This window comes from Salmo salar, chromosome ssa18, assembly GCF_905237065.1.
Source record: "Salmo salar chromosome ssa18, Ssal_v3.1, whole genome shotgun sequence".
Classification (NCBI taxonomy): Eukaryota; Metazoa; Chordata; class Actinopteri; order Salmoniformes; family Salmonidae; genus Salmo; species Salmo salar.
Window position 1 is genome coordinate 27,859,711 of NC_059459.1, and position 26,597 is coordinate 27,886,307.

Below are 26,597 nucleotides of genomic sequence, written 5' to 3' on the forward strand. Positions count from 1 at the left end.
GTGTTTCTGTTCCCTGTCCGCCGATGGCCTAAAGCCTTCCATACTATTCTAAATTCCTTGTAATTTCTGTAGCATAACAAATGAATGCCATAGGCTAGGCTGCATACTCTGCAATCAACGTGCTATGCCTACTATTCGCTATCAACTACTACAGTGAACTAACGGAGCGACAGGTGTTCCCTTATATGAAAGATGACTTGCAAAACCTGCTGCGGCATTGTGGTAGGCAGTCTACCTTTCGCCACCTGGACACACCCTACCCTACACAAATAAGATGACCTGTTGACCTTTTTGTTCAAGAAAATTACAAAAGAAACTGTGTGTGCAAAATGCATTGCTGGGGAAATCAGTCCTTTGTTTGCCTCTACACTATGTTGGGGTGAAAGATTATACATTTTTCACAAGAGTAGCCACCGCAACCTCTTCAGTTCCTATGTTCATCTAATAAGTCTACCCTACCATAACAAAATGCATTGCTTCACATCAGCATTTTTATTTAACATCGTTGTAATCGTTTTTTCTACACATGGACATAGTATTATGCACCCCCCTATCCACATCGAAGTGACAGTAGTGAAGAAGGTGGAAAGTTTTAACTTCCTCAGCGTACACATCCCAGACAAACTGAAATGGTCCACCCACACAGACAGTAGTGGAGAAGGTGGAAGGTTTTAAGTTCCTCAGCGTACACATCCCAGACAAACTGAAATGGTCCACCCACACAGACAGTGTGGAGAAGAAGGCGCAACAGCGCCTCATCAACCTCTGGAGGCTGAAGAAATTTGACTTGTCACCTAAAACCATGACAAACTTTTACAGATGCACAATTGAGAGCATCCTGTCAGACTGTATCACCGCCTGGTACGACCACTGCACAGCCCTCAACCGGCTTCAAACTACCTGCCCTCCAGGACACCTACAGCACCTGATGTCACAGGAAGGCCAAATAGATCATCAAGGACAACAACCACTCGAGCCACTGCCTGTTCACCCCGCTACCATCCAGAAGGCGAGGTCAGTACAGGTACATCAAATCTGGGAAAGAGAGACTGAAAAACAGCTTCTATCTCAAGGCCATCAGACTGCTAAACAGCAATCACTAACTCGGAGATGCTGCTGCCTACATACAGACTCACTATTCACTTTAAACAATGCCACTTTAATAATGTTTACATATCTTACATTACTCATATGTATATACTGTATCTTATACCATGTATTATATCTTGCCTAAGCCGCTCGGCCATCGCTCATCCATATATTTATATGTACATATTCTTATTCCATCCCTTTACTTAGATTTATGTGTATTAGGTAGTTGTTGTGGAATTGTTAGATTACCTGTTAGATATTACTGCACGGTCGGAACTAGAACCCCAAGCATTTCGCTACACTCACATTAACATCTGACCAATAAAATGTGATATTATATAATACATTTTTTCTATCGAATTCGATCTCAGCAACTGAAACAGGCACTTGGTTAAATATAAAATATATTTATTTATCTTTTTATTTATATTGTATATGCATTTCACTCCAAATTGGTTTATGGTATTTGCAAGAAAAAAAATCATGAAAAAATAAAGATAGATTACAATTGATGTCATATCAAAGCCTTCTCTAATGTCTGTTGCCCCATTGTCTGTTGTCTTGTGGATGCAGGTCTTCATGAGGAATTCTTCCATCTCATCGTAGAGAAGATGGCATGGAGGGCGTAGAGCAGAGTCACCACATAACACATCACCTACAGGAAAAATACAAGATACAGAAAGGTGAGGAGTGGGATGGACCAATAGGGACATGCAGTAAGCTTCAGTTGAAGAACACTTTGTTTGAGTCACAGGAGTGAAGGAACATACCACTGCAGCAATGTCCAATTGGTATTCTTTGAAGAAAGTACTGGTAAATGATTTCAGACTAATGGTGACATAGGCCTGTACCACTGCTGCACTGAGGTAGAAGAAGGCTGCAAGGGAATGATACACAACATCCTGAAGAGTGAGAGAGAGCGAGAGAGCGAGAGAGAGAGAGAGAAGCAACATGAGAGAGTTAGTCATCATACTGTTATACTACCTGTTATAACACTACAGCCTTTCAATAGACAGAATGTTCATTATACTCTCATCATCATCACCATCATCATCATTCTTTCTGATTAGACATTTAGGATGGGAAGAAAATCTGTTCCATCATCCTTTTCGAGTAAATCACTTTTATCAAAGATGGCTGTATGAATGTCTCTCAGACTCACCAGTGTGGGCCAGATGCTGCTCTTATTGGCTCCACTGATGAAGATGAGGAACCACAGGGTAGTGATGATGAAGCAGAACACAGAGACAAACATCACCCAGCCCTGAGGATTCGCAATCAGCACCTTTGTGGAGGCCACCAGAGTCCACACCAGACCTCCGAATATCTGCCACACACACGCGCACACACGCACACACACACACACACACACACACACACACACACACACACACACACACACACACACACACACACACACACACACACACAGGAGAGAGAAAGAGAGAGAGAGAGAGAGAGAGAGAGAGAGACAGAGAGAGAGAGAGAGAACACAGAACACGTACGGTCATAATGTGTAAACATCAATGCATTTAGTTGACAAGTTGTTAGTCATGGGATTTGATGGTTCAATCAGCCATCCACTTCTTAATGTCACCCCAATAGTGTCACTCCATGTGTTGTGGTAAGACCACAGAGAGCAGGCCACAGTAACAGGGTAAGTAAACATGCACCTCTAGGCAAGGTCTGATAGCTTTAACTTACTAAAGCTCATTTAGTCAGGGGTTCAACCATTTGCATAGAACATTTCACCAAGTAATGGCTGTGACAGCTAGTGCATGCAACAGTCAGTAGGCTAACAGTTACGAGCTCTATGTTATCTTTACCTCCGTCAAAAACATCCAAATGAACACTTGTTCATAATCATACGCCTTTTGATTAGTTACTAGATACCACTGCCACAATTTCTCCATAGAGAATCTGACACTCCGTCGATCATTTCCAAACTCACACACACATTCTGCCCCCTCCTTCAACAAACATGCCAGTAAAGAGAGGATGAATGGTGTTTGGATACAGCGCGGATCATGCGATAACCATAGTTTGGTTTCAGATAAGGATTTAGCTGATATTCACAAACCAGAATATTTTCCAATACTATGGCAATAATTACAAGCAGAAATAAACAAACATTTATTTAACCAGGAAAAGTTCATTGTCACACATAGTCTCTTTCACAAGGGATACCTAACCAAGAAGGCTGCAGCAATCAAAGAAGTGCTTGGTATGAGTCTACACACAGTGTCTGACACTAAAGTAATACTCCTTTCAGTGCCCTCTGAATTACATCATGCATGCATACCCAAATATTACCTTGAACAATCAAATGTCTTATCTCCCTCTGATAAATGTGAAGGGCATTAGAGTAAAGAATATTTCTAGAGTAAAGAGCAATGCCAGTAGTCCAGTCCCAGCTGAGAGCAGAAGACTTATTTGATTTGTCTGTACTCACAAACTCAGGAATGAAGAAGAGGTCTGGAACAGTGGTGAACACACTGGTGCCACTGGGCAGTGGGTTACTGGAGGTGCTAGAAGCCATATTCCCAAAGTGTCTAGGTCTACCTGTGTGTTGGCGTTTTGTTGATGTGGGTGTGTGCCCAACACAGTTCTCCCAAAAGTGAGACCTGTGACCTAAACAGTTCTGCTTTTTAAAGCCCTGCTCCCTGTTCCTCCTCCTCCTCTCATTCTCTTGATGTTTTATTTCTTCATTACATTGAAATACCAGTTGGTTGTGTCAGCTTGTGTACAGATGTAGGATCTGAATTGGATCACTCTTTTGTTGTTAAGAAAAGGAGGAAATGCAAACTTGTCGTGTATTTGAGTTTAAAAAAAGGCTTCTAAAGTTTTACATTTCCTACATGATTTGCCCTAACAAAAAATGGATTAACACCTACAATAATGTCCATTAATTATAATCCACATAATAATTCAAATTTCCTGTTGCTGAAGGATTATTTTCCTTCTTTAGCAAACTGGATCAAATTAAGATCCTACATCTGTATGTAGGCGGGAGGCCAAACAAGGTCCCATATCACATCTGAAAAGTAACTGTTTTCAACTATTCTATACAATTGATAACTTCCTATACGTTGACCTTCTTTTAATTAATCAAGTCAACTCTCCAAAATGGCTTGTGATGTGTTCTATTGCTTTTCAAGGAGCTGTCAGGACATGTCATGCTTTGATGCCAGTTATAGTGATAGTGATCATTTCCTCAGCAGCTGTCCACTGCTCGCTCCAGAGGCTCTTGCTGTTTTAGCTTTTCAGTTCATTTCCACCTGCATTCCAGTATGCAACTACTAACATAGTCACCACCTTCCGCAAACATCATGAAAACGAAACTTTGCAGCAAGAAAACGAAACAATGCAGCAAGAAAATAGCATCAAACTCAAGAGCTTTTAACAGAGAATTACTTTGCAAACTCAAAGTATACATTTCTGCCGTACTTTTCCGTACTCTGACTTGCCATGTTATCTCTCCTTGACTATTTTCAGACTCTTTATTGTGTATAGTTATCATATTTTAATAGCCCGTTTAGTCAACTTATGAGTTATTAATAATTATGTGTGCTGTTTACCTCAACTTGGAAACCCCTTGGCAGGGAGTCTCTAGTTTGTTGTCTGAAGAAGCATTCATTCACACATGAACAGCTCTCCAAAGAAGGGATCCTTCCAACAGTGCTGTCTGTCTTAAGCCAGACAGGTATTTATTTCAATAGTGTTCTCTTCATATGGTCTTGAACTTGGTGGTTGAACTAATGGTAGGATTCAAACTAAGTAGTTCTTTAAAGACTTTCAGCTGAATATTTTGGTTGGTGCAGGACAGGTGTAATGTGTTGTGTGACCTCTCCACCACTTGGGGGTGCTATTAGCACCTGATATTCAGGCTTCTTATATTGTTTGTCTTTATTATGGATAAACACTTTGATATTTTTTCAGTCATGAGTGACGTGTAAAAAAACAAAAATATTGTACATATATTCTATATGTTATCATATCTCGTAGCTCAAGTTCTTTGTTTTTGACCTTTCATTAAGAATCATTCGATTTATAGTATTGTAACAAATCTGATGTTCTTAAGACTGGAAACTGCTCTCCCAAGGGAATAATCTTTCTTGGGCCAGCGGTTTTGGTTCTCATATCATGTTTTCTATACATTCTCACCTTTAAACAAATCATTGTAAGGTGAAAGGTTGGGGTGGCAGGTAGCCCAGTGGTAGAGTGTTGGACTAGTAACATGAAGGTTGCGATATTGAATCCCCGAGCTGGCAAGGTAAAAATCTGTTGTTCTGCCCCTGAACAAGGCAGTTAACCCACTGTTCCTAGGCCGTCATTAAAAATAATAATTTGTTCTTAACTGACTTGCCTAGTTAAATAAAGGTTAAATAAAATAATCAATTTTCACCTAAAATGATATACCCAAATCTACCTGCCTGTTGCTCAGGACCTGAAGCAAGGATATGCATATTCTTAACACCATTTGAAGGGAAACACTTTGAAGTTTGTGGAAATGTGAAATTTATGTAGGAGATTATAACACATTAGATCTGGTAAAAGATAATACAAAGATACATCATCTTTGAAATGTAAGAGAAAGGCCCCAATCAATTATTCCAGTTTAGGCGCAATTTTGATTTTGTCCACAAGATGGCAGCAGTGTATGTGCAAAGTTTGATCCCAGACTGATCCGATGAACTATTGCATTTCTGTTCAAATGTTGTATCAAGCCTGCCCTAATGTGCCTAGTTGGTTTATTGATACATTTTCAAGTTCAGAACTGTGCACTCTCCTCAACCAATAGCATGGTATTATTTTACTATTTCACTATAATAGCTACTGTAAATTGGATAGTGCAGTTAGATCAACAAGACTTTCTGCACATCCCCCCCCCCCAAAAAAAAAACTGTGGATGTTATTATTTATATTATTATTATTATAAACAGTGCACTGGGTCATGTGACCAAGAAAGGTATGTATTGGATCTTGTCTGTTACCTTCATTTTTATTTTCTGTTCTACCTTCTGTTATTTTTAGTATTACATTGTTATTGATTACTGCATTGATTACTGCAAGAAAGGCATTTCACTGTACTTGTGCACGTGACATTAAAACTTGAAACGTATAAGGTGTAATCCAAGAGTGATTGTCAAAGGTCCTTCGCTTCTTTGGTTCCTGGTAGATAAGAACTCTCTCCCCTTCCTGATACCCCTTCCCCTACCTGCCTTCACACACACACACACACACACACACACACACACACACACACACACACACACACACACACACACACACACACACACACACACACACACACGCATTCCATATAATGACTGTCCCCAACATTAGTTGGAGACAATATCTGCTTTTCAAAACACAAGTCAACAGAAACTAGAACATAAAAAAAGTCTCCATGGCCTGTAAACAAATACAACTCTGGAAAAAATTAAGAGACCACTGCAAAATGATCAGTTTCTCTGGTTTTACTATTTATTGGTATGTGTTTGGGTAAAATTAACATTGTTGTTTTATTCTATAATCTACTGACAACGTTTCTCCCAAATTCCAAATAAAAATATTGTCATTTAGAGCATTTATTTGCAGAAAATGACAACTGGTCAAAAAAACTAAAACTATGCAGTGTTGTCAGACCTCGATTAATGCAACAAAGAAAAAGTTCATATTCATTTTTAAACAACACAATACTAATGTTTTAACTTAGGAAGAGTTCAGAAATTAATATATGGTGGAATAACCCTGATTTTCAGTCACGGCTTCATGCGTCTTGGCATGCTCTCCACCAGTCTTTCACATTGATGTTGGGTGATTTTATGCCACTCCTGGCGCAAATATTCAAGCAGCTCGGCTTTGTTGGATGGCTTGTGACCATCCATCTTCCTCTTGATCACATTCCAGAGGTTTTCAATGGGGTTCAGGTCTGGAGATTGGGCTGGCCATGACAGGGTCTTGATCTGGCGGTCCTCCATCCATACCTTGATTGACCTGGCTGTGTGGCATAGAGCATTGTCCTGCGGGAAAAACCAATCCTCAGAGTTGGGGAACATTGTCAGAGCAGAAGGAAGCAAGTTTTCTTCCAGGACAACTTTGTACGTGGCTAGATTCATGTGTCCTTCACAAAGACAAATCTGCCCGATTCCAGCCTTGCTGAAGAACCCTAAGATCATCACCGATCCGCCATCAAATGTCAGAGTGGGTGCGAGACACTGTGGCTTGTAGGCCTCTCCAGGTCTCGCACCCACTGTGAAATTTGGTAGATAATATATACAGTTGAAGTCGGAAGTTTACATACACCTTAGCCAAATACATTTAAACTCAGTTTTTCACAATTCCTGACATTTAATCCTAATAAAAATGCCCTGTCTTAGGTCAGTTAGGATCACCACTTATTTTAAGAATGTGAAATGTCAGAATAATAGTAGAGAGAATGATTTATTTCAGCTTTTATTACATTCACCACATTCCCAGCGTGTCAGAAGTTTACATACACTCAATTTATATTTGGTAGCATTGCCTTTAAATTGTTTAACTTGGGTAAAATGTTTTGAGAAGCCTTCCACAAGCTTCCTACAATAAGTTGGGGGAATTTTGGCACATTCCTCCTGACAGAGCTGGTGAAACTGGTTTGTAGGCCTCCTTGCTCGCACACACTTTTTCAGTTCTGCCCACAAATTTTCGATAGGATTGAGGTCAGGGCTTTGTGATGGCCAGTCCAATACCTTGACTTTGTTGTCCTTAAGCCATTTTGCCACAACTTTGGAAGTATGCTTGGGGTCATTGTCCATTTGGAAGACCCATTTGCGACCAAGCTCTATCTTCCTGACTGATGTCTTGAGATGTTGCTTCAATATATCTCCATAATTTCCTGCCTCATGATGCCATCTATTTTGTGAAGTGCACCAGTCCCTCCTGCAGCAAAGCATCCCCACAACATGATTCTGCCACCCCCGTTCTTCACGGTTGGGATGGTGTTTTTCGGCTTGCAAGCCTCCCCCTTTTTCCTCCAAACATAACGATGGTCATTATGGCCAAACAGTTCTATTTTTGTTTCATCAGACCAGAGGACATTTCTCCGAAAAGTACGATCTTTGTCCCCATGTGCAGTTCTAAACTGTAGTCTGGCTTTTTTTTGGCAGTTCTGGTGCAGTGGCTTCTTCCTTGCTGAGCGGCCTTTCAGGTTATGTCGATATAGGACTCGTTTTTACTGTGGATATAGATACTTTTGTACCTGTTTCCTCCAGCATCTTCACAAGGTCCTTTGCTGTTGTTGTGGGATTGATTTGCACTTTTCGCACCAAAGTATGTTGATCTTTAAGAGACAGAACACGTCTCCATCCTGAGTGGTATAACAGCTGCGTGGTCCCATGGTGTTTATACTTGAATACTATTGTTTGTACAGATGAACGTGGTACCTTCAGGTGTTTGGAAATTGCTCCCAAGGATGAACCAGATGATTGGAGGTCTACAATATTTTTTCTGAGGTCTTGGCTGATTTCTTTTGATTTTCCCATGATGTCAAGCAAAGTATCACTGATTTTGAAGGTAGGCCTTGAAATACATCCACAGGTACACCTCCAATTGACTCTAATGATGTCAGTTAGCCTATCAGAAGTTTCTAAAGCCATGATATCATTTTAGGGAATTTTCCAAGCTGTTTAAAGGCACAGTCAACTTTGTGCATGTAAACTTCTGACCCACTGGAATTGTGATACAGTGAATTAAAAGTGAAATAATCTGTCTGTAAACAATTGTTGGAAAAATGACTTGTGTCATGCACAAAGTAGATGTCCTAACAAGAAATGTGTGGAGTGGTTGAAAAACGAGTTTTAATGACTCCAACCTAAGTGTATGTAAACTTCCGACTTCAACTGTATATATATACAGTACCAGTGTATATCAAAAGTTTGGACACACTTACTCACTCAAGGGTGTTTATTTCTTTTTTACTATTTTCAACATTGTAGAATAATAGTGACAACATCAAAACTATGAAATAAAACATATGGAATCATGTAGTAAACAGAAAAGTATATGCTGAGCACTTGTTGGCTGCTTTCCCTTCACTCTGTGATCCAACCCATCCCAAACCATCTTAATTGGGTTGAGGTCAGGTGATTGTGGAGGCCAGGTCATCTGATGCAGCACTCCATCTCTCTCCTTCTTGGTCAAATAGCCCTTACACAGCCTGGAGGTGTGTTGGGTCATTGTCCTGCTGAAAATAAATGATAGTCCCACTAAGCGCAAACCAGATGGAATGGCATATCGCTGCAGAATGCTGTGGTAGCCATACTGGTTAAGTGTGCCTTGAATTCTAAATAAATCACAGACAGGTTTACCAGCAAAGCACCCCCACACCATCACACCTCCTCCTCAATGTTTCACGGTGGGAACCACACATGCAGAGATAATCTGTTCTACTATGCTTCTCACAAAGACACGGCGGCTGTAACCAAAAATCTCAAATTTGGACTCATCAGACCAAAGCTATCATCAAGGCAATGTGTGGCTACTTTGAAGAATCTCAAATATAAAGTATAATTTGATTTGTTTAACAATTCTTTGGTTACTACATGATTGCATATGTGTTATTTCATAGTTTTGATGTCTTCACTATTATTCTACATTGTAGAAAATAGTAAAACTAAAGAAAAACCCTGGAATGAGTAGGTTTTCTAAAACTTTTCACCGGTAGTGTATATATGTGGTATATATAGATATATAGATCGTATACAAATCGTATAAAAAGTGATGGGAAGATGGGGTTCCCAGATAGTAGGTGTTGATCATGATCAATCAGGAGTGTTATTTTACTAAAATAATTACAGGCGTACAGAGATCATCCATTGATTACAGTATGTGACAAGATTGCATATCAGTAATAAAAACTGAATGAGAAATTCCTTAACATATCCATGCAAACCATTTATTAAAATGTCTGGTTTTGTGCCTCTGGTTCAAATCTATGATTTTGGGTGTGTGAGAACAACGAAGTTGATTGTAACTTACACCTCTTGATTGCTTACGCATTGCTAACACATTCAGTGTCATCAATGGAGATAACTCGTCATCAAAAGGCATTCCACCGAATGGACGACAGGATGAAATGGAGGAAAGATAACAATGTGGCCGTGTAGGAAAACACCTGAGAGAAGTCCAAGACACATGTTTTCTGAGCCTCACAGAATATACAGAAACACACAAATAAAATATATTGTATTCACCATATGCTTTGTAAACAAGAGGTGTAGACTAACAGTCAAATGCTTACTTACCTTCCCAACAATGCACAGATACTGTAGCTATGTAACTAAGTCATTGCTGTTATAATGCTCTCAATAAAGTATCAGTAAATTGAATTTGTCTGTAATTTCTTCAAATGAATATTAATTCAGCTCTTTCTAAGCACTGGTATCTGTGTAGCACTTACCACAGCAGCAATGTCTATCTGGTAGTTTTGCTAGATGGCTGTATCCTCTTTAAAATGAGTGGTGACCTTCGCCAGGGGTTTTGATACACTAAGGTAGGAGAAGGCTGCCAGTCAATGGTACGCAAAGTCCTGGAGAGATACAAAGAGACCATTAGGCACACACTATCTCACACAAAATCACATTAATAGACAAGCATACTGACAAACTTATAAAACACACACTCAGCCATTCATTTAGCCCCTTAAACACTCTCACGCAAGCACACACACACACACACACACACACACACACACACACACACACACACACACACACACACACACACACACACACACACACACACACAACCACACTAGTCTGCTCAATAACAACTAAGCACAACAATCCAGTCCATACCTACTACAAAGGTCTGCTGAAGCCTTCATTGACTTGGAATGGCATCAAGTGCAGGGCTATATCCCAATGGTCCTCAGTCACTCTCCTTGGGGACTACTGCTTTGTTATGGCTGGAGAGGTGAAAGCAATATGGAGAAAACTTATTTTGTCCCTCTTCAGTCTTTTCACATATTAGTACACTGAACAAAAATGTAAACGCAACATGTGAAGTGTTGGTCCCATGTTTCATGACCTGAAATGAAAGATCCTACAGATTTTCAATAAGCACACAAAGCTTATTTTGCTCAAATTTTGTGCACCAATTTGTTTAATCCCTGTTAGTGAGCATTTCTCCTTTGCCAAGATAATCCATCCACCTGACAGGTGTGGCATATCAAGAAGATGATTAAATAACATTATCATTACACAGTTGCACCTTGTGCATGGGGACAATAAAAGGACACTAAACTGTGCAGTTTTGTTACACAACACAATGCCACAGATGTCTCACGTTTTGAGGGATCGTGAAATTGGAATGCTGACTGCAGGAATATCCACCAGAGTGTTTGCCAGAGAATTGAATGTTAAGTTCTCTACCCTAAGCCACCTCCAATGTCGTTTTAGATCATTTGGCAGTACATCCAACAGGTCTCACAACCGCAGACCACATGTATGGCGTCGTGTGAGTGAGCTGGTTGCTGATGTCAACGTTGTAAACAGAGTGCCCCATGGTGGTGGTGTGGGTATGGTATGGCCAGGCATAAGCTACGGCCAACAAACACAATTGCATTTCATTGATGTCAATTTCAATGCACAGAGATACTGTGACAAGATCCTGAGCCCCATTGTCGTGCCATTCATCTGCCTCCATCACCTCATGTTTTAGCATGATAATGCACAGTCCCATGTTGCAAGGAATCTGTACACAATTCGTGGAAGCTGAAAATGTTACTGGTCTTCCATGGCCTGCATACTCATCAGACATGTCACCCATTGAGCATGTTTGGGATGCTCTGGATCGACATGTACGACAGCGTGTTGCATAAGGCAAATGGTGGTCACACCAGATACTGACTGCTTTTCTGATCCACACCCCTATATATTTTTTTAAGGTAGCTTTGACCAATAGATGCATGCCTGTATTCCCAGTCTTGTGTAATCCATAGATTAGGGCCTAAGGAATCCATTTCATGACTGATTTCATTAAATTAACTGTAATTCAGTAAAATCTTTGAAATTGTTGCATGTTGTGTTTATATTTTTGTTCAGTATAGTTCTAATAGAAAGGACAATGGAGGATTCCATTGAAGCTTTCTAGGAGAGACTGCCTTGAGATGAAGAAAATGATTGTGACGTTACAATTCCTTCTTCCTGGCTTAGACTCTAGAGAAGGCGTGTCAAACTCATTCCGTGAAGGGCCAAGTGTCTGCTTGTCTTTGGTTCCTCCTTTCAATTTGTGTCCAATTAGGAACTAGATAACCAGTTGAGGAGAGTTTCTAACTAATCACTGACCTTCATTCATCAATCAAGTACAAGCAAGCAGCGAAAACCTGCAGGCACTCAGCCCTCCGTGGAATGAGTTTCACACGTACTCTAGAGCATTCAAGCATTCTCTGGGAGACAACTTTGAGATGAAGAGAGAGATGTGACGTTACATGTTTACTGGGTTTCTTGCAGGTGTCAAATCCAGATTTTGAATGAAGCTCTGAAAGACCAAGTAATAATAATAATTCATTGGTTTTATATATTTATATTTTAAGTATTTAAAGTCTACTGTACAAAAGTTACTTGTACTGCAGAGCATATTACAAAAAACACATAGTACAAAAAAGAGACAGAAATTATGTATTTTGTTGTCAACAAAGAATGATTGCATTCCTTCTGTGATGTAACACTTAGATAAGTAGCATCTGCCTCTTATGAAATTATGTCTGTGAGGCATCATCATCAGGCACTAATGACCATGCATCATATTTGTAACAATAGACAAAACAAATGAAAGAGATCATGCCTACATGTGGAATGGAATAAATAAAGAGTGGAATAAAGTTTCACTGTGAGGAAATCCACCACAACATATAATCAGCCCACGCTTAATTGACAAACTGTTGGTGTGGTGCTTCTCCAAAGAAACAAATAAGCCATAGGTTGTAATGAGTGTTTTACCATGTTGTTCAGCAGCCTGCATTTTATTTTAAACCTTTATTTCACTAGGCAAGTCAGTTAAGAACAACTTGTTATTTACAATGACGGCCTACCTCGCCCAAACGTCACTGGGACAATTGTGCAACGCCCTATGGGATTCCCGATCATGGGATTCCTGATCTGGATGTGATTCAGCCTGGATTTGAACCAGGGACTGTAGTGACGCCTCTTGCACTGAGATACAGTGCCTTAGACAGCTGCGCCACTCGGGAGCCCTCAAAGCTAGGGCAGACTGGCCATCTGGTATTTCTAGCTAATGCCAGGAGGCCTGGTCTATTTTTTGCCTAACCTGGGTGTGTTTAAAATGATCAGTATCTGGTTAATAATGGGGGCCTCAAGGGAAAAAAATGGGCCGTTGTGTTTCTGTTCCCTGTCCGCCGATGGCCTAAAGCCTTCCATACTATTCTAAATTCCTTGTAATTTCTGTAGCATAACAAATGAATGCCATAGGCTAGGCTGCATACTCTGCAATCAACGTGCTATGCCTACTATTCGCTATCAACTACTACAGTGAACTAACGGAGCGACAGGTGTTCCCTTATATGAAAGATGACTTGCAAAACCTGCTGCGGCATTGTGGTAGGCAGTCTACCTTTCGCCACCTGGACACACCCTACCCTACACAAATAAGATGACCTGTTGACCTTTTTGTTCAAGAAAATTACAAAAGAAACTGTGTGTGCAAAATGCATTGCTGGGGAAATCAGTCCTTTGTTTGCCTCTACAGTATGTTGGGGTGATAGATTATACATTTTTCACAAGAGTAGCCACCGCAACCTCTTCAGTTCCTATGTTCATCTAATAGGTCTACCCTACCATAACAAAATGCATTGCTTCACATCAGCATTTTTATTTAACATCGTTGTAATAGTTTTTGCTACACCTAGACATAGTATTATATCTGAATCAGGCACTTTGTTAAATATAAAATATATTTATTTATCTTTTTATTTATATTGTATATGCATTTCACTCCAAATTTGTTTATGGTATTTGCAAGAAGAAAATAATATAGAAAAATATTTGAATATGTATAGATTACAATTGATGTCAATACAAAGCCTTCTCTAATGTCTGTTGCCCCATTGTCTGTTGTCTTGTGGATGCAGGTCTTCATGAGGAATTCTTCCATCTCATCGTAGAGAAGATGGCATGGAGGGCGTAGAGCAGAGTCACCACATAACACATCACCTACAGGAAAAATACAAGATACAGAAAGGTGAGGAGTGGGATGGACTACTAGGGACATGCAGTAAGCTTCAGTTGAAGAACACTTTGTTTGAGTCACAGGAGTGAAGGAACATACCACTGCAGCAATGTCCAATTGGTATTCTTTGAAGAAAGTACTGGTAAATGATTTCAGACTAATGGTGACATAGGCCTGTACCACTGCTGCACTGAGGTAGAAGAAGGATGCAAGGGAATGATACACAACATCCTGAAGAGTGAGAGAGAGAGCGAGAGCGAGAGAGAGAGCGAGAGAGAGAGAGAGAGAGAGAGAGAGAGAGAGAGAGAGAGAGAGAAATAGAGTGTGAGAGAGTGAGAGTGAGAGCGAGAGAGAAGCAACATGAGAGAGTTAGTCATCATCCTGTTATACTACCTGTTATAACACTACAGCCTTTCAATAGACAGAATGTTCATTATACTCTCATCATCATCACCATCGTCATCATCACCATCATCATCATTCTTTCTGATTAGACATTTAGGATGGGAAGAAAATCTGTTCCATAATCCTTTTCGAGTAAATCACTTTTATCAAAGATGGCTGTATGAATGTCTCTCAGACTCACCAGTGTGGGCCAGATGCTGCTCTTATTGGCTCCACTGATGAAGATGAGGAACCACAGGGTAGTGATGATGAAGCAGAACACAGAGACAAACATCACCCAGCCCTGAGGATTCGCAATCAGCACCTTTGTGGAGGCCACCAGAGTCCACACCAGACCTCCGAATATCTGCCACACACACACGCGCACATGCACACACACACACACACACACACACACACACACACACACACACACACACACACACACACACACACACACACACACACACACACACACACACACACACACACAGGAGAGAGAGAGAGAGAGAGAGAGAGAGAGAGAGAGAGAGACAGAGAGAGAGAGAGAGAACACAGAACACGTACGGTCATAATGTGTAAACATCAATGCATTTAGTTGACAAGTTGTTAGTCATGGGATTTGATGGTTCAATCAGCCATCCACTTCTTAATGTCACCCCAATAGTGTCACTCCATGTGTTGTGGTAAGACCACAGAGAGCAGGCCACAGTAACAGGGTAAGTAAACATGCACCTCTAGGCAAGGTCTGATAGCTTTAACTTACTAAAGCTCATTTAGTCAGGGGTTCAACCATTTGCATAGAACATTTCACCAAGTAATGGCTGTGACAGCTAGTGCATGCAACAGTCAGTAGGCTAACAGTTACGAGCTCTATGTTATCTTTACCTCCGTCAAAAACATCCAAATGAACACTTGTTCATAATCATACGCCTTTTGATTAGTTACTAGATACCATTGCCACAATTTCTCCATAGAGAATCTGACACTCCGTCGTACATGATCATTTCCAAACTCACACACACATTCTGCCCCCTCCTTCAACAAACATGCCAGTAAAGAGAGGATGAATGGTGTTTGGATACAGCGCGGATCATGCGATAACCATAGTTTGGTTTCAGATAAGGATTTAGCTGATATTCACAAACCAGAAATCAACATATTTTCCAATACTATGGCAATAATTATCAGCAGAAATAAACCTGACCAAGAAGGCTGCAGCAATCAAAGAAGTGCTTGGTATGAGTCTACACACAGTGTCTGACACTAAAGTAATACTCCTTTCAGTGCCCTCTGAATTACATCATGCATGCATACCCAAATATTACCTTGAACAATCAAATGTCTTATCTCCCTCTGATAAATGTGAAGGGCATTAGAGTAAAGAATATTTCTAGAGTAAAGAGCAATGCCAGTAGTCCAGTCCCAGCTGAGAGCAGAACACTTATTTGATTTGTCTGTACTCACAAACTCAGGAATGAAGAAGAGGTCTGGAACAGTGGTGAACACACTGGTGCCACTGGGCAGTGGGTTACTGGAGGTGCTAGAAGCCATATTCCCAAAGTGTCTAGGTCTACCTGTGTGTTGGCGTTTTGTTGATGTGGGTGTGTGCCCAACACAGTTCTCCCAAAAGTGAGACCTGTGACCTAAACAGTTCTGCTTTTTAAAGCCCTGCTTCCCACACCTGTTCCTCCTCCTCCTCTCATTCTCTTGATGTTTTATTTCTTCATTACATTGAAATACCAGTTGGTTGTGTCAGCTTGTGTACATTACATTTACATTTTAGTCATTTAGCAGACGCTCTTATCCAGAGCGACTTACAGTAGTGAATGCATACATTTCATACAACTCATACATTTTTTTTTTTTTCTGTGCTGGCCCCCCGTGGGAGATGTAGGATCTGAATTGGATCACTCTTTTGTTGTTTAGAAAAGGAGGAAATGCAAACTTGTCGTGTATTTGAGTTTAAAAAAGGCTTCTAAATATTTTAACTTCCGACTTCATTTGCCCTAACAAGAAATGGATCAACAAATACGTCCATTAATTATAATCCACATAATAATTCACATTTCCTGCTGCTGCAGGATTATTCTGTAGCAAACTGGATCAAATTACAATCCTTCATCTTTATGTAGGCAGGAGGCCCAATGTGGCCCACATCACATCTTAAAAGTAACCGTTGTCATCAATCACTTGCCAAAATCTGGATGAAAATGGATAAGGTGTGCCATTGACTTCAGTGGATTTGGTAATCTTGTGTATGTAGACAGGAGGCCCATTGTGTGTGGTAGGCAGGAGTGTTCCACATTTCCAAATCAGTGTGTCATCTGTCAACCTGACAGTTGGTGGAGAACAAACCACAAAAAAAAAAAACTTTTCCCGTTGTAAAAAGAGAGAGGGGGAGGGGGGGTGGGCAATCCCAGAAACTGCAGCATGAGTGCTATTGCTGGGACAACCCAAGCCTACACACACATGCATGGAAATGAGAAGAAGTATTATTTGATAATCACAGGGAGGACTTGTTTCATCTTCCCCATTGTCATTTTTTTTTATTTGGTTGCAATATCCTGAGTCATATATGTACATGTCATGTCTACACTACTAGAAAAAAAGGGTTCCAAAATGGTTATTCGGCTATCCCCATAGGATAACACTTTTTTTGGTTCCAGGTAGAACACTTTCTGGTTCCAGGTAGAACTATTTTGGGTTTCATGTAGAACCCTCTGTGGGAAGGGTTTTACATGGAACCAAAAAAGGTTCTTCAAAGGGTTCTCCTATGGGGACAGCCGAAGAACCATTTTAGGTTCTAGATAGCACCTTTTTTTTTCTAAGAGGGTATTGTTCATATTGGACAATAAATGTTCTGTCCTGACCACTAGCCAAGAGAGGCTATTATCCATGACAGTGGCTAATCTGTAGGGCTCGATCTATCTATAATTGGGTGACGGTTGCTAGTGTAACAGTATAGCTTCCATCCCTCTCCTCGCCCCTACCTGGGCTTGAACCAGGGACCCTTTGCACACATCAACAACTGACACCCACAAAGCATCGTTACCCATCGCTCCTCAAAAGCCACGGCCCTTGCAGAGCAAGGGGAACAACTACTTCAAGGTCTCAGAGTGAGTGACATCACCGATTGAAACACTATTAGCGTGCACCCTGCTAACTAGCTAGCCATTTCACATCAGTTACACTCACCCCCCTTTAGACCTCCTCTTTTTCCGCAGCAACCAGTGATCCGGGTCACGGCACCAATGTAACAGTATAGCTTCCGTCCCTCTCCTCGTCCCTACCTGGGCTTGAACCAGGGACCCTCTGCACACATCAACAACTGACACCCACGAAGCATTGTTACCCATTGCTCCACAAAAGCCGCAGCCCTTGCAGAGCAAGGGGAACAACTACTTCAAGGTCTCAGAGCGAGTGACGTCACCAATTGAAACGCTATTAGCGCGCACCCCGCTAACTAGCTAACCATTTCACATCGGTTGCACTAGGCAGAGGCTTAAGAGACGGTACAGCATATAAAACCTATTGTTTAGGCTTGTCACTCTTGTTTTGAGTACATTGGAGAGAAACAAATGTGACACTAAAGAGCTGGACAATCCCCCTATCTATCTATCTATCTATCTATCTATCTATCTATCTATCTATCTATCTATCTATCTATCTATCTATCTATCTATCTATCTATCTATCTATCTATCTATCTATCTATCTATCTATCTATCTATCTATCTATCTATCTATCTATCTATCTATCTATCTATCGTGGTATGCCAGGAGGTCTACCCCAGGGGATGGTAATAGAGGGGAGGTACGTGAGGCGACGTTGGCTCCCTCTGCTGGGAATACGGGAGCTGGGCACCGCGACACGGACAGCTAAGTGGAGGTAATTAGAGGAGAGTGCCAACCAGCCGTGGAGGCTAAATAAAAGGAGCACAATGACACACCACGGGAGAGACGGACACCAGTTAAGAGAGAGAAGAAAGACCGAGCAAAACCGAAGTGATTTCTTTGAGATATTTATTTTTTCCCTTACCATGACTCTGCTGTGACAGTTTGTCTTTCTCCCCAAACAAATGGCCCATGAGCAGTCCCTCTCATGCTATCTATTTGAGTATGTTTTCTTGTTATGTTTACCATATTTTCCTTACACAAAAGAGAGGGCCTGTTCTTGGCCCAGAGATCACTCCTCTGGTGTGTTTGAGCAGAGAGTAAGCTACTCCCTGAACCCTGCTCAGCGAGGTCTTTGTTATGGCGGCAGGACAACATGTCTTCTCTGTGAATGCCCAGTACAAACCTGTGACCCTATACCTAGAGCAATGTTCATCCAAGCATGTTTAAAGGCCTTTGTCATACAGACCTAAGTCATACAGACCTAAAGACTGGGTGGCGAGGAGGACTAGAGATCAAAGAGCTTTCCCATAAACCCACTGGAGTACCACAGCCTTTGAACTGGGGCGATGGATTCTCACTGATAAGACATTCCACCGGTCTCCCAGGCAGAGAAACAGATTGAACAAGTGATTAACTTGGATGGATGCTTCTTATTTTTTTCTTTCAGTCTGCTATTTCTATTCAGCTTGTAAATAGGTGAAAGCAACGAGATGCAAAAATAACTTAGGGTCTCGATTCATTCCATATTGCGGAAATTCATTGCTAAAGTGTGATTGAAATTCCTGCGTTCACGGAGACTGCATTCGCTGTAAAATCTGCGTATGTTGGCTTAAGACCCAGGCACACCCATTTGCTCATGGAATAGAGTAGGTGCAAATAAGGTTTGCGATTTAACATCAATAACATGACAGTAATTCTACCTCAAAAACAAACACGTGAATACCAATGAATTTTAAACCCACAATAGCAGGTAGCACTAAATAAGGTTACATATTGCCTATTAGGGCTGGGAATTACCAAGGACCTCACAATACAATATTATCACGATACTTAGATGCCGATACGATGTGTATTGCGATTCCATAATGTGATTTTAGAGCATTTTCATGTTCCAAACACACTGCTCACAGAGGCACAAAAGAGAACATGAGAAAACAAGTTTTAATCAGTCATGAAAATAAAAGTGCTGAAAACATGTTGGCTCACTATTTAAACAGAAGATGGAGAACAAGCCCTTGATCCTGACTCTCAGTTCCATTACATTACACATAAGAGCCATTGGACTAAGGCATCTTCTGAACAATGAAGTTTTGTTAAGAGCTGCAACGCTCAATCTGAACATTAACACGCGTCGCTTGTGGTACGGTTTTAGGAGCATAAGGACCTTATCTTTCATATCAGCGAGAAATAATAAATACAAAAACAATAGGTTAAACTGATATAGGGTTAGAGTTCCCACACGGTTTGTTACACGGCCATAACTCCATGTTACACGGTTTGTTACACGGCCATAACTCCATGTTACACGGTTTGTTACACGGCCATAACTCCATGTTACACGGTTTGTTACACGGGCATAACTCCATGTTACACGGTTTGTTACACGGCCATAACTCCACGTTACACGGTTTGTTACACGGCCATAACTCCACGTTACACGGTTTGTTACACGGCCATAACTCCACGTTACACGGTTTGTTACACGGCCATAACTCCACGTTACACGGTTTGTTACACGGCCATAACTCCACGTTACACGGTTTGTTACACGGCCATAACTCCACGTTACACGGTTTGTTACACGGCCATAACTCCACGTTACACGGTTTGTTACACGGCCATAACTCCACGTTACACGGTTTGTTACACGGCCATAACTCCACGTTACACGGTTTGTTACACGGCCATAACTCCACGTTACACGGTTTGTTACACGGCCATAACTCCACGTTACACGGTTTGTTACACGGCCATAACTCCACGTTACACGGTTTGTTACACGGCCATAACTCCACGTTACACGGTTTGTTACACGGCCATAACTCCACGTTACACGGTTTGTTACACGGCCATAACTCCACGTTACACGGTTTGTTACACGGCCATAACTCCACGTTACACGGTTTGTTACACGGCCATAACTCCACGTTACACGGTTTGTTACACGGCCATAACTCCACGTTACACGGTTTGTTACACGGCCATAACTCCATGTTACACGGTTTGTTACACGGCCATAACTCCATGTTACACGGTTTGTTACACGGCCATAACTCCATGTTACACGGTTTGTTACACGGCCATAACTCCATGTTACACGGTTTGTTACACGGCCATAACTCCACGTTACACGGTTTGTTACACGGCCATAACTCCACGTTACACGGTTTGTTACACGGCCATAACTCCACGTTACACGGTTTGTTACACGGCCATAACTCCACGTTACACGGTTTGTTACACGGCCATAACTCCATGTTACACGGTTTGTTACACGGCCATAACTCCATGTTACACGGTTTGTTACACGGCCATAACTCCACATTACACGGTTTGTTACACGGCCATAACTCCATGTTACACGGAAAGCAGACGGAAGACAAGATCGGACCACCTGTGCAGGTTAGCTGTCTGGCATGCTCTGAACACATAACTCGGGAGTGTAGCGGAAGTGTAGTTTAGTAGGATGGAGGCAGCCATACCTGTATGGATCTGTAACTGCTACAGTGTAGTTTCATTGGATGGAGGCTCCATAGCTGTATGGATCTGTAACTGCTACAGTGTAGTTTAGTAGGATGGAGGCAGCCATACCTGTATGGATCTGTAACTGCTACAGTGTAGTTTAGTAGGATGGAGGCAGCCATACCTGTATGGATCTGTAACTGCTACAGTGTAGTTTAGTAGGATGGAGGCAGCCATACCTGAATGGATCTGTAACTGCTACAGTGTAGTTTCATTGGATGGAGGCTCCATAGCTGTATGGATCTGTAACTGCTACAGTGTAGTTTAGTTGGATGGAGGTTCTATAGCGGTATGGATCTGTAACTGCTACAGTGTACTTTTGTCGGATGGAAGCTCCCATAGCTGTATGGATCTGTAACTGCTACAAAGTAGTTTTGTCGGATGGAGGCTCCATAGCTGTATGGATCTGTAACTGCTACAGTGTACTTTTGTCGGATGGAAGCCTCCATAGCTGTATGGATCTGTAACTGCTACAAAGTAGTTTTGTCGGATGGAGGCTCCATAGCTGTATGGATCTGTAACTGCTACAGTGTACTTTTGTCGGATGGAAGCTCCCATAGCTGTATGGATCTGTAACTGCTACAAAGTAGTTTTGTTGGATGGAGGCTCCATAGCTGTATGGATCTGTAACTGCTACAGTGTAGTTTTGTCAGATGGAAGCTCTATAGCTGTATGGATCTGTAACTGCTACAGTGTAGTTTTGTCGGATGGAAGCTCCCATAGCTGTATGGATCTGTAACTGCTACAAAGTAGTTTTGTCAGATGGAGGCTCCGTAGCTATATGGATCTGTAACTGCTACAGTAAGTGTGTCTTTTTTATTTGAAGGATTCTTTCTTGCTGATGAAAGATAAGGGCCATATGTTTCGAAAGCCGTATTGCAAGCGATGATCATTGAAGTTTCTAAAGGTTAAACCCCAGTGTAGGGATTGTAGTTCACATGAGGTCGTCGTGGGCAAAGCTAATGGCTGAAAACTGTAGGGAGAAGACAGAATGCCGCCTAGAGTTTTTGAGAGCTAATAGAGAACAAGATATAAGAATGAAAAATACAGGAGTTTTGGCGCAGGTACAGCCAACTAGCACTAGCTAGTAAACACAGGCTTAGGAGATGTTATATGTTTGTTCTTCAGCTAACATCACTTTTTGTGAATCTTTAAGCATTTATGTAATTTAAAAAACACATAACGTACATACAGTAAAGGCCTCATAATTCATAAAGGTCATGTTAACTGGCTGATATTATCTCATAGAACAAAACATATAAGATCTCCTATGCCTGCATTAACCTCGGACCTTATTTTCTGCGTTTATTCCAAAACCCTATTCTTTCCCCATTCATGTTCCCCATATGAATGCCTGAACGAACCAGAGGTAACTCATTTCCGTTTTTTAGGACTACAAGCTGGTGAGCTCTATTGTCAGAGGAGAATACAATGCACACATAAAAACAACCCACTGGGCACATACTGGTTGAATCAACGTTGTTTCCACGCCATTTCAATGAATTTACATTGAACCAATTTGGAATAGACGTTGAATTGACATCTGTGCCCAGTGGGAATATGCGACTTATTGTTTAATCTATAAAATGTCTTGCACAATTAAACGTTGTGCTATCCAGGAGCATGCGTACAGGACATCAATAAACTGCTCCAAAACATTTTAAACCAGCATCAGGAAATTTAGTCTATCATAGTTCATCAGGAAGGGCAGCTCAGAACAGCTAAAGATGGATTTAAAAGAACTGATTGGGTCTCTGCTTGACACCAATAAACCCCCTACAATATCTGGCCCACTCCCCTCCCTAAATCGTGGCATTGAACATTTCAGACTTTTAGCCCTCCATAACTGGCTACACGACCATTGCAGATCTGTGGGTGTAACATTTATTGACAATTTTGATACCTCCTGGAAACAAAGCTTGTTTTATAAGGAGGATGGGATCCACCCAAATCATTTGGGTTCCTGGATCCTTTCACAGCACTATAAGGCTGCGTTGAGACAATGACTTATCAATGACCCAAGCCCAGCTCAGTTAATCCCAACCATTGTGTCGCTGAGTTGTCATAATGCTTCAGCAAATGTACATTATCCCAGGGGCGTTGGAAGACACAATGTCATTTAATTTATGTCCCTCTAACTGCCATGAAACCCTCTGCTGATCCCACAGCAACTGTATGTAGTAATCATGTGCCTATGAACCAGTTCTACTGTTAGCACTGAGACGGTGTACCCTAGCAGATGACATTCATGTTCTGACTACCTCTGAAACTCACTTAGATAATACATTTGATGACACAGTGGTTGCAATACATGGTCATACCATTTACAGAAAAGACAGAAATGAGGGTGGTGTTGCGGTCTATATTAAGAACCACATTCCTGTAAAGCTTTGAGAGGATCTCATGTTAAATACTATTGAAGTAATATGGCTACAGGATCACCTGCCTCACTAATGTCACAGAAAATGGTGCCCCTCCTCGGCCGGGCGGCGCTCGGCGGTCGTCGTCGCCGGTCTACTAGCTGCCGCTGATCTGTGTTTCTGTGTTCATTGTGTTTTGTCTGTCTAGGTCCGCACCTGTTGTCATTTCTGTCATTAGTGAGGGGGTATTTAGTTTGTTCCTTTGGGGTTGTGAGGGATTGTTTGTTTGTCAGCGGGTTTACGCTGTGGCCGTGTCTTCTCTATCGTTTTTATATTGGAGGATTTATTTTCTCGCCGGGCTGCGCCCCGTGCGTGATTTTCCCTTTGTGGATTACCTGTTTCCCTTTTGGGTATTGTGTACTCCCAGTGCCTTTTGATCACCTAGTGTTTGGGTGTGAATAAACTTCGAGCTACTGGACGATATCTCCTGCATTTGACTCTTCTCCTTCCTCCTGCCCTAAGTACCCGTGACACCTAAAGCCCATTCTTGTGGGAAGCTGCTATATACCACCAAGTACTAACAGTCAGTATCTGGATAATATACTGTACCAGTCAGAATTTTGGACAAACCTAATCATTCAAGGGTTTTTCTTTACTTTTACTATTTTCTACATTGTAAAATAATAGTGGAGGCATCAAAACTATGAGATAACATATATGGAATCATGTAGAAACCAAAAAAGTGTTAAACAAATCAAAATCTTTTTTATATTTCAGATTCTTCAAAGTAGCCACCCTTTGCCTTGATGACAGCTTTGCACACTCTTGGCATTCTCTCAACCAGCTTCACCTGGAATGCTTTTCCAACAGTCTTGAAGGAGTTCCCATATTCTGAGCACTTGTTAGCTGCTTTTCCTTCACTCTGCAGTCCAACTCATCCCAAACCATCTCAATTGCGTTGAGGTTGAGTGATTGTGTAGCCCAGGTCATCTGATGCAGCACTCCATCACGCTCCTTCTTGGTCACAGCTTACAATAGTCAACCATGTTTATTCACGAGGGCTCTGAATATCATACAATGTACACAGCCTTTTATACCTCACCCTTTTGGTTAAACCATATGTCATACCCCTTATAAATGCCCCTCTTCTTTAGCACTGTCAATGCATATTTACAAGTCTTCTCCATCTCATACATTGCTTATCATATCCTGCCCCATGTTACATAATCTACTGTAAGCCTAAAGGTTTCTCCCCTCCCTGGGTGGGGAGACCTCCTTCCTGTTATTAGTTTCACAGTGGTCACAAGTTGTCTGTCACAAGCTGTCTGTTAACAGTTGCTCTGTTCCTTGAACGTCTCACTTACATTACTAAATAGTAAAGTCTTAGCTTGTCCTATGCACACACATTTATAGAATTAGTCTTATAAATCACTCAGTTATACATTTTCAGGGTGGAATCATTTAGTCAAAACCTTAAACATATAAATTCCATTATCATTAGACACTTTGCAAAGAGATGCAAAATTGAGATCAGGTGCATCCTGTTTCCACTGATCATCCTTGAGATGTTTCTACAACTTGATTGGAGTCCACCTGTGTGAAATTCAATTTATTGGACATGATTTTGGAAAAGCACATCTGTCTATATGAGGTCCCACAGTTGACAGTGTATGTCAGAGCAAAAACCAAGCCATGAGGTCAAATGAATTGTGCGTGAAGCTCAGAGACAGGATTGTGTTGAGGAACAGATCTGGGGAAGGGTACCAAAACATTTCTGCAGCATTGAAGGTCAACAACAACACAGTGGCCTTCATCATTCTTAAATGGAAATTGTTTGGAACCACCAAGACTCTTCCTAGAGCTGGCCGCCCGGCCAAACTCAGCAATCGGGGGAGAAAGGCTTTGGTCAGGGCAGTGACCAAGAACCCGGTAGTCACTGTGACAGAGCTCTAGAGTTCCTCTGTGGAGATGGGAAAACCTTCTAGAAGGACAAACATCGCTGCAGCACTCCACCAATCAGGCCTTTATGGTAGAGTTGGCCAGACCGAAGCCACTCCTCAGTAAAAGGCATGATTGCCCACTTGGAGTTTGCCAAAAGGCACCTAAAAACTCTCAGACCATGAGAAACAAGATTCTCTGGTCTGATGAAACCAAGATTGAACTCTTTGGCCTGAATGCCAAGTGTCACGTCTGGAGTAAACCTGGCAGCATCCCTACGGTGAAGCATGGTGGTGGCAGCACATGCTGTGGAGATGTTTTTCAGCGGCAGGGGATGGGACACAAAGATGAACGGAACAAAGCACAGAGAGATCATTGATGAAAGCCTGCTCCAGAGCACTCAGGACCTCAGACTGGGGTGAAGGTTCACCTTCCAACAGGACAACCCTAAGCACACAGCCAAGACAACGCATGAGTGGCTTCGGGACAAGTCTCTGAATGTCCTGGAGTGGCCCAGCCAAAGCCCAGACATGAACCCGATCGAACATCTCTGGAGAGATGTGAAAATAGCTGTGCAGCGACGCTCCCCATCTAACCTGACAGAGCTTGAGAGGATCTGCAGAGAAGAATGAGAGAAACCCCCCAAATACAGGTGTGCCAAGCTTGTAGCGTCAAACCCAAGAAGACTTGAGGCTGTAATCGCTTCCAAAGGTGCTTCAACAAAGTACTGAGTAAAGGATCTGAATACTTACGTAAATGTGATTTACATTTTTTTTCTAAAAACCTATTTTTGCTTTGTCATTATGGGGTATTGTGTGTAGATTGATGAGGGACATAAACAATTTACAAAATTTTAGAATAAGGCTGTAACGTAACAAAATGTGGAAAAAGTCAAGTGGTCTGAATACTTTCCGAAGGCACTGTATGTCCTTCAACTGTTTTGCAAGTTAA

At 41.5% G+C, this 26,597-nt stretch overlaps 2 protein-coding genes across 2 annotated transcripts; both read right to left on the reverse strand.

The window, feature by feature from the left end:
• Positions 1–1,483: 1,483 nt before the first annotated feature.
• On the reverse strand, positions 1,484–3,779 carry LOC106577163 (myelin and lymphocyte protein). Its single transcript, XM_014154975.2, has 4 exons — positions 3,545–3,779; positions 2,255–2,419; positions 1,863–1,994; positions 1,484–1,747 (listed from the first exon to the last, which is right to left on the reverse strand). The coding sequence occupies exons 1-4, from the start codon at positions 3,629–3,631 to the stop codon at positions 1,670–1,672; spliced, it is 462 nt and encodes a 153-aa protein (XP_014010450.2). The 5' UTR covers positions 3,632–3,779; the 3' UTR covers positions 1,484–1,669.
• On the reverse strand, positions 1,484–16,380 carry LOC106577171 (myelin and lymphocyte protein). Its single transcript, XM_045700983.1, has 5 exons — positions 16,174–16,380; positions 14,909–15,073; positions 14,422–14,553; positions 14,178–14,306; positions 1,484–1,618 (listed from the first exon to the last, which is right to left on the reverse strand). The coding sequence occupies exons 1-4, from the start codon at positions 16,258–16,260 to the stop codon at positions 14,229–14,231; spliced, it is 462 nt and encodes a 153-aa protein (XP_045556939.1). The 5' UTR covers positions 16,261–16,380; the 3' UTR covers positions 1,484–1,618; positions 14,178–14,228.
• Positions 16,381–26,597: the final 10,217 nt, after the last annotated feature.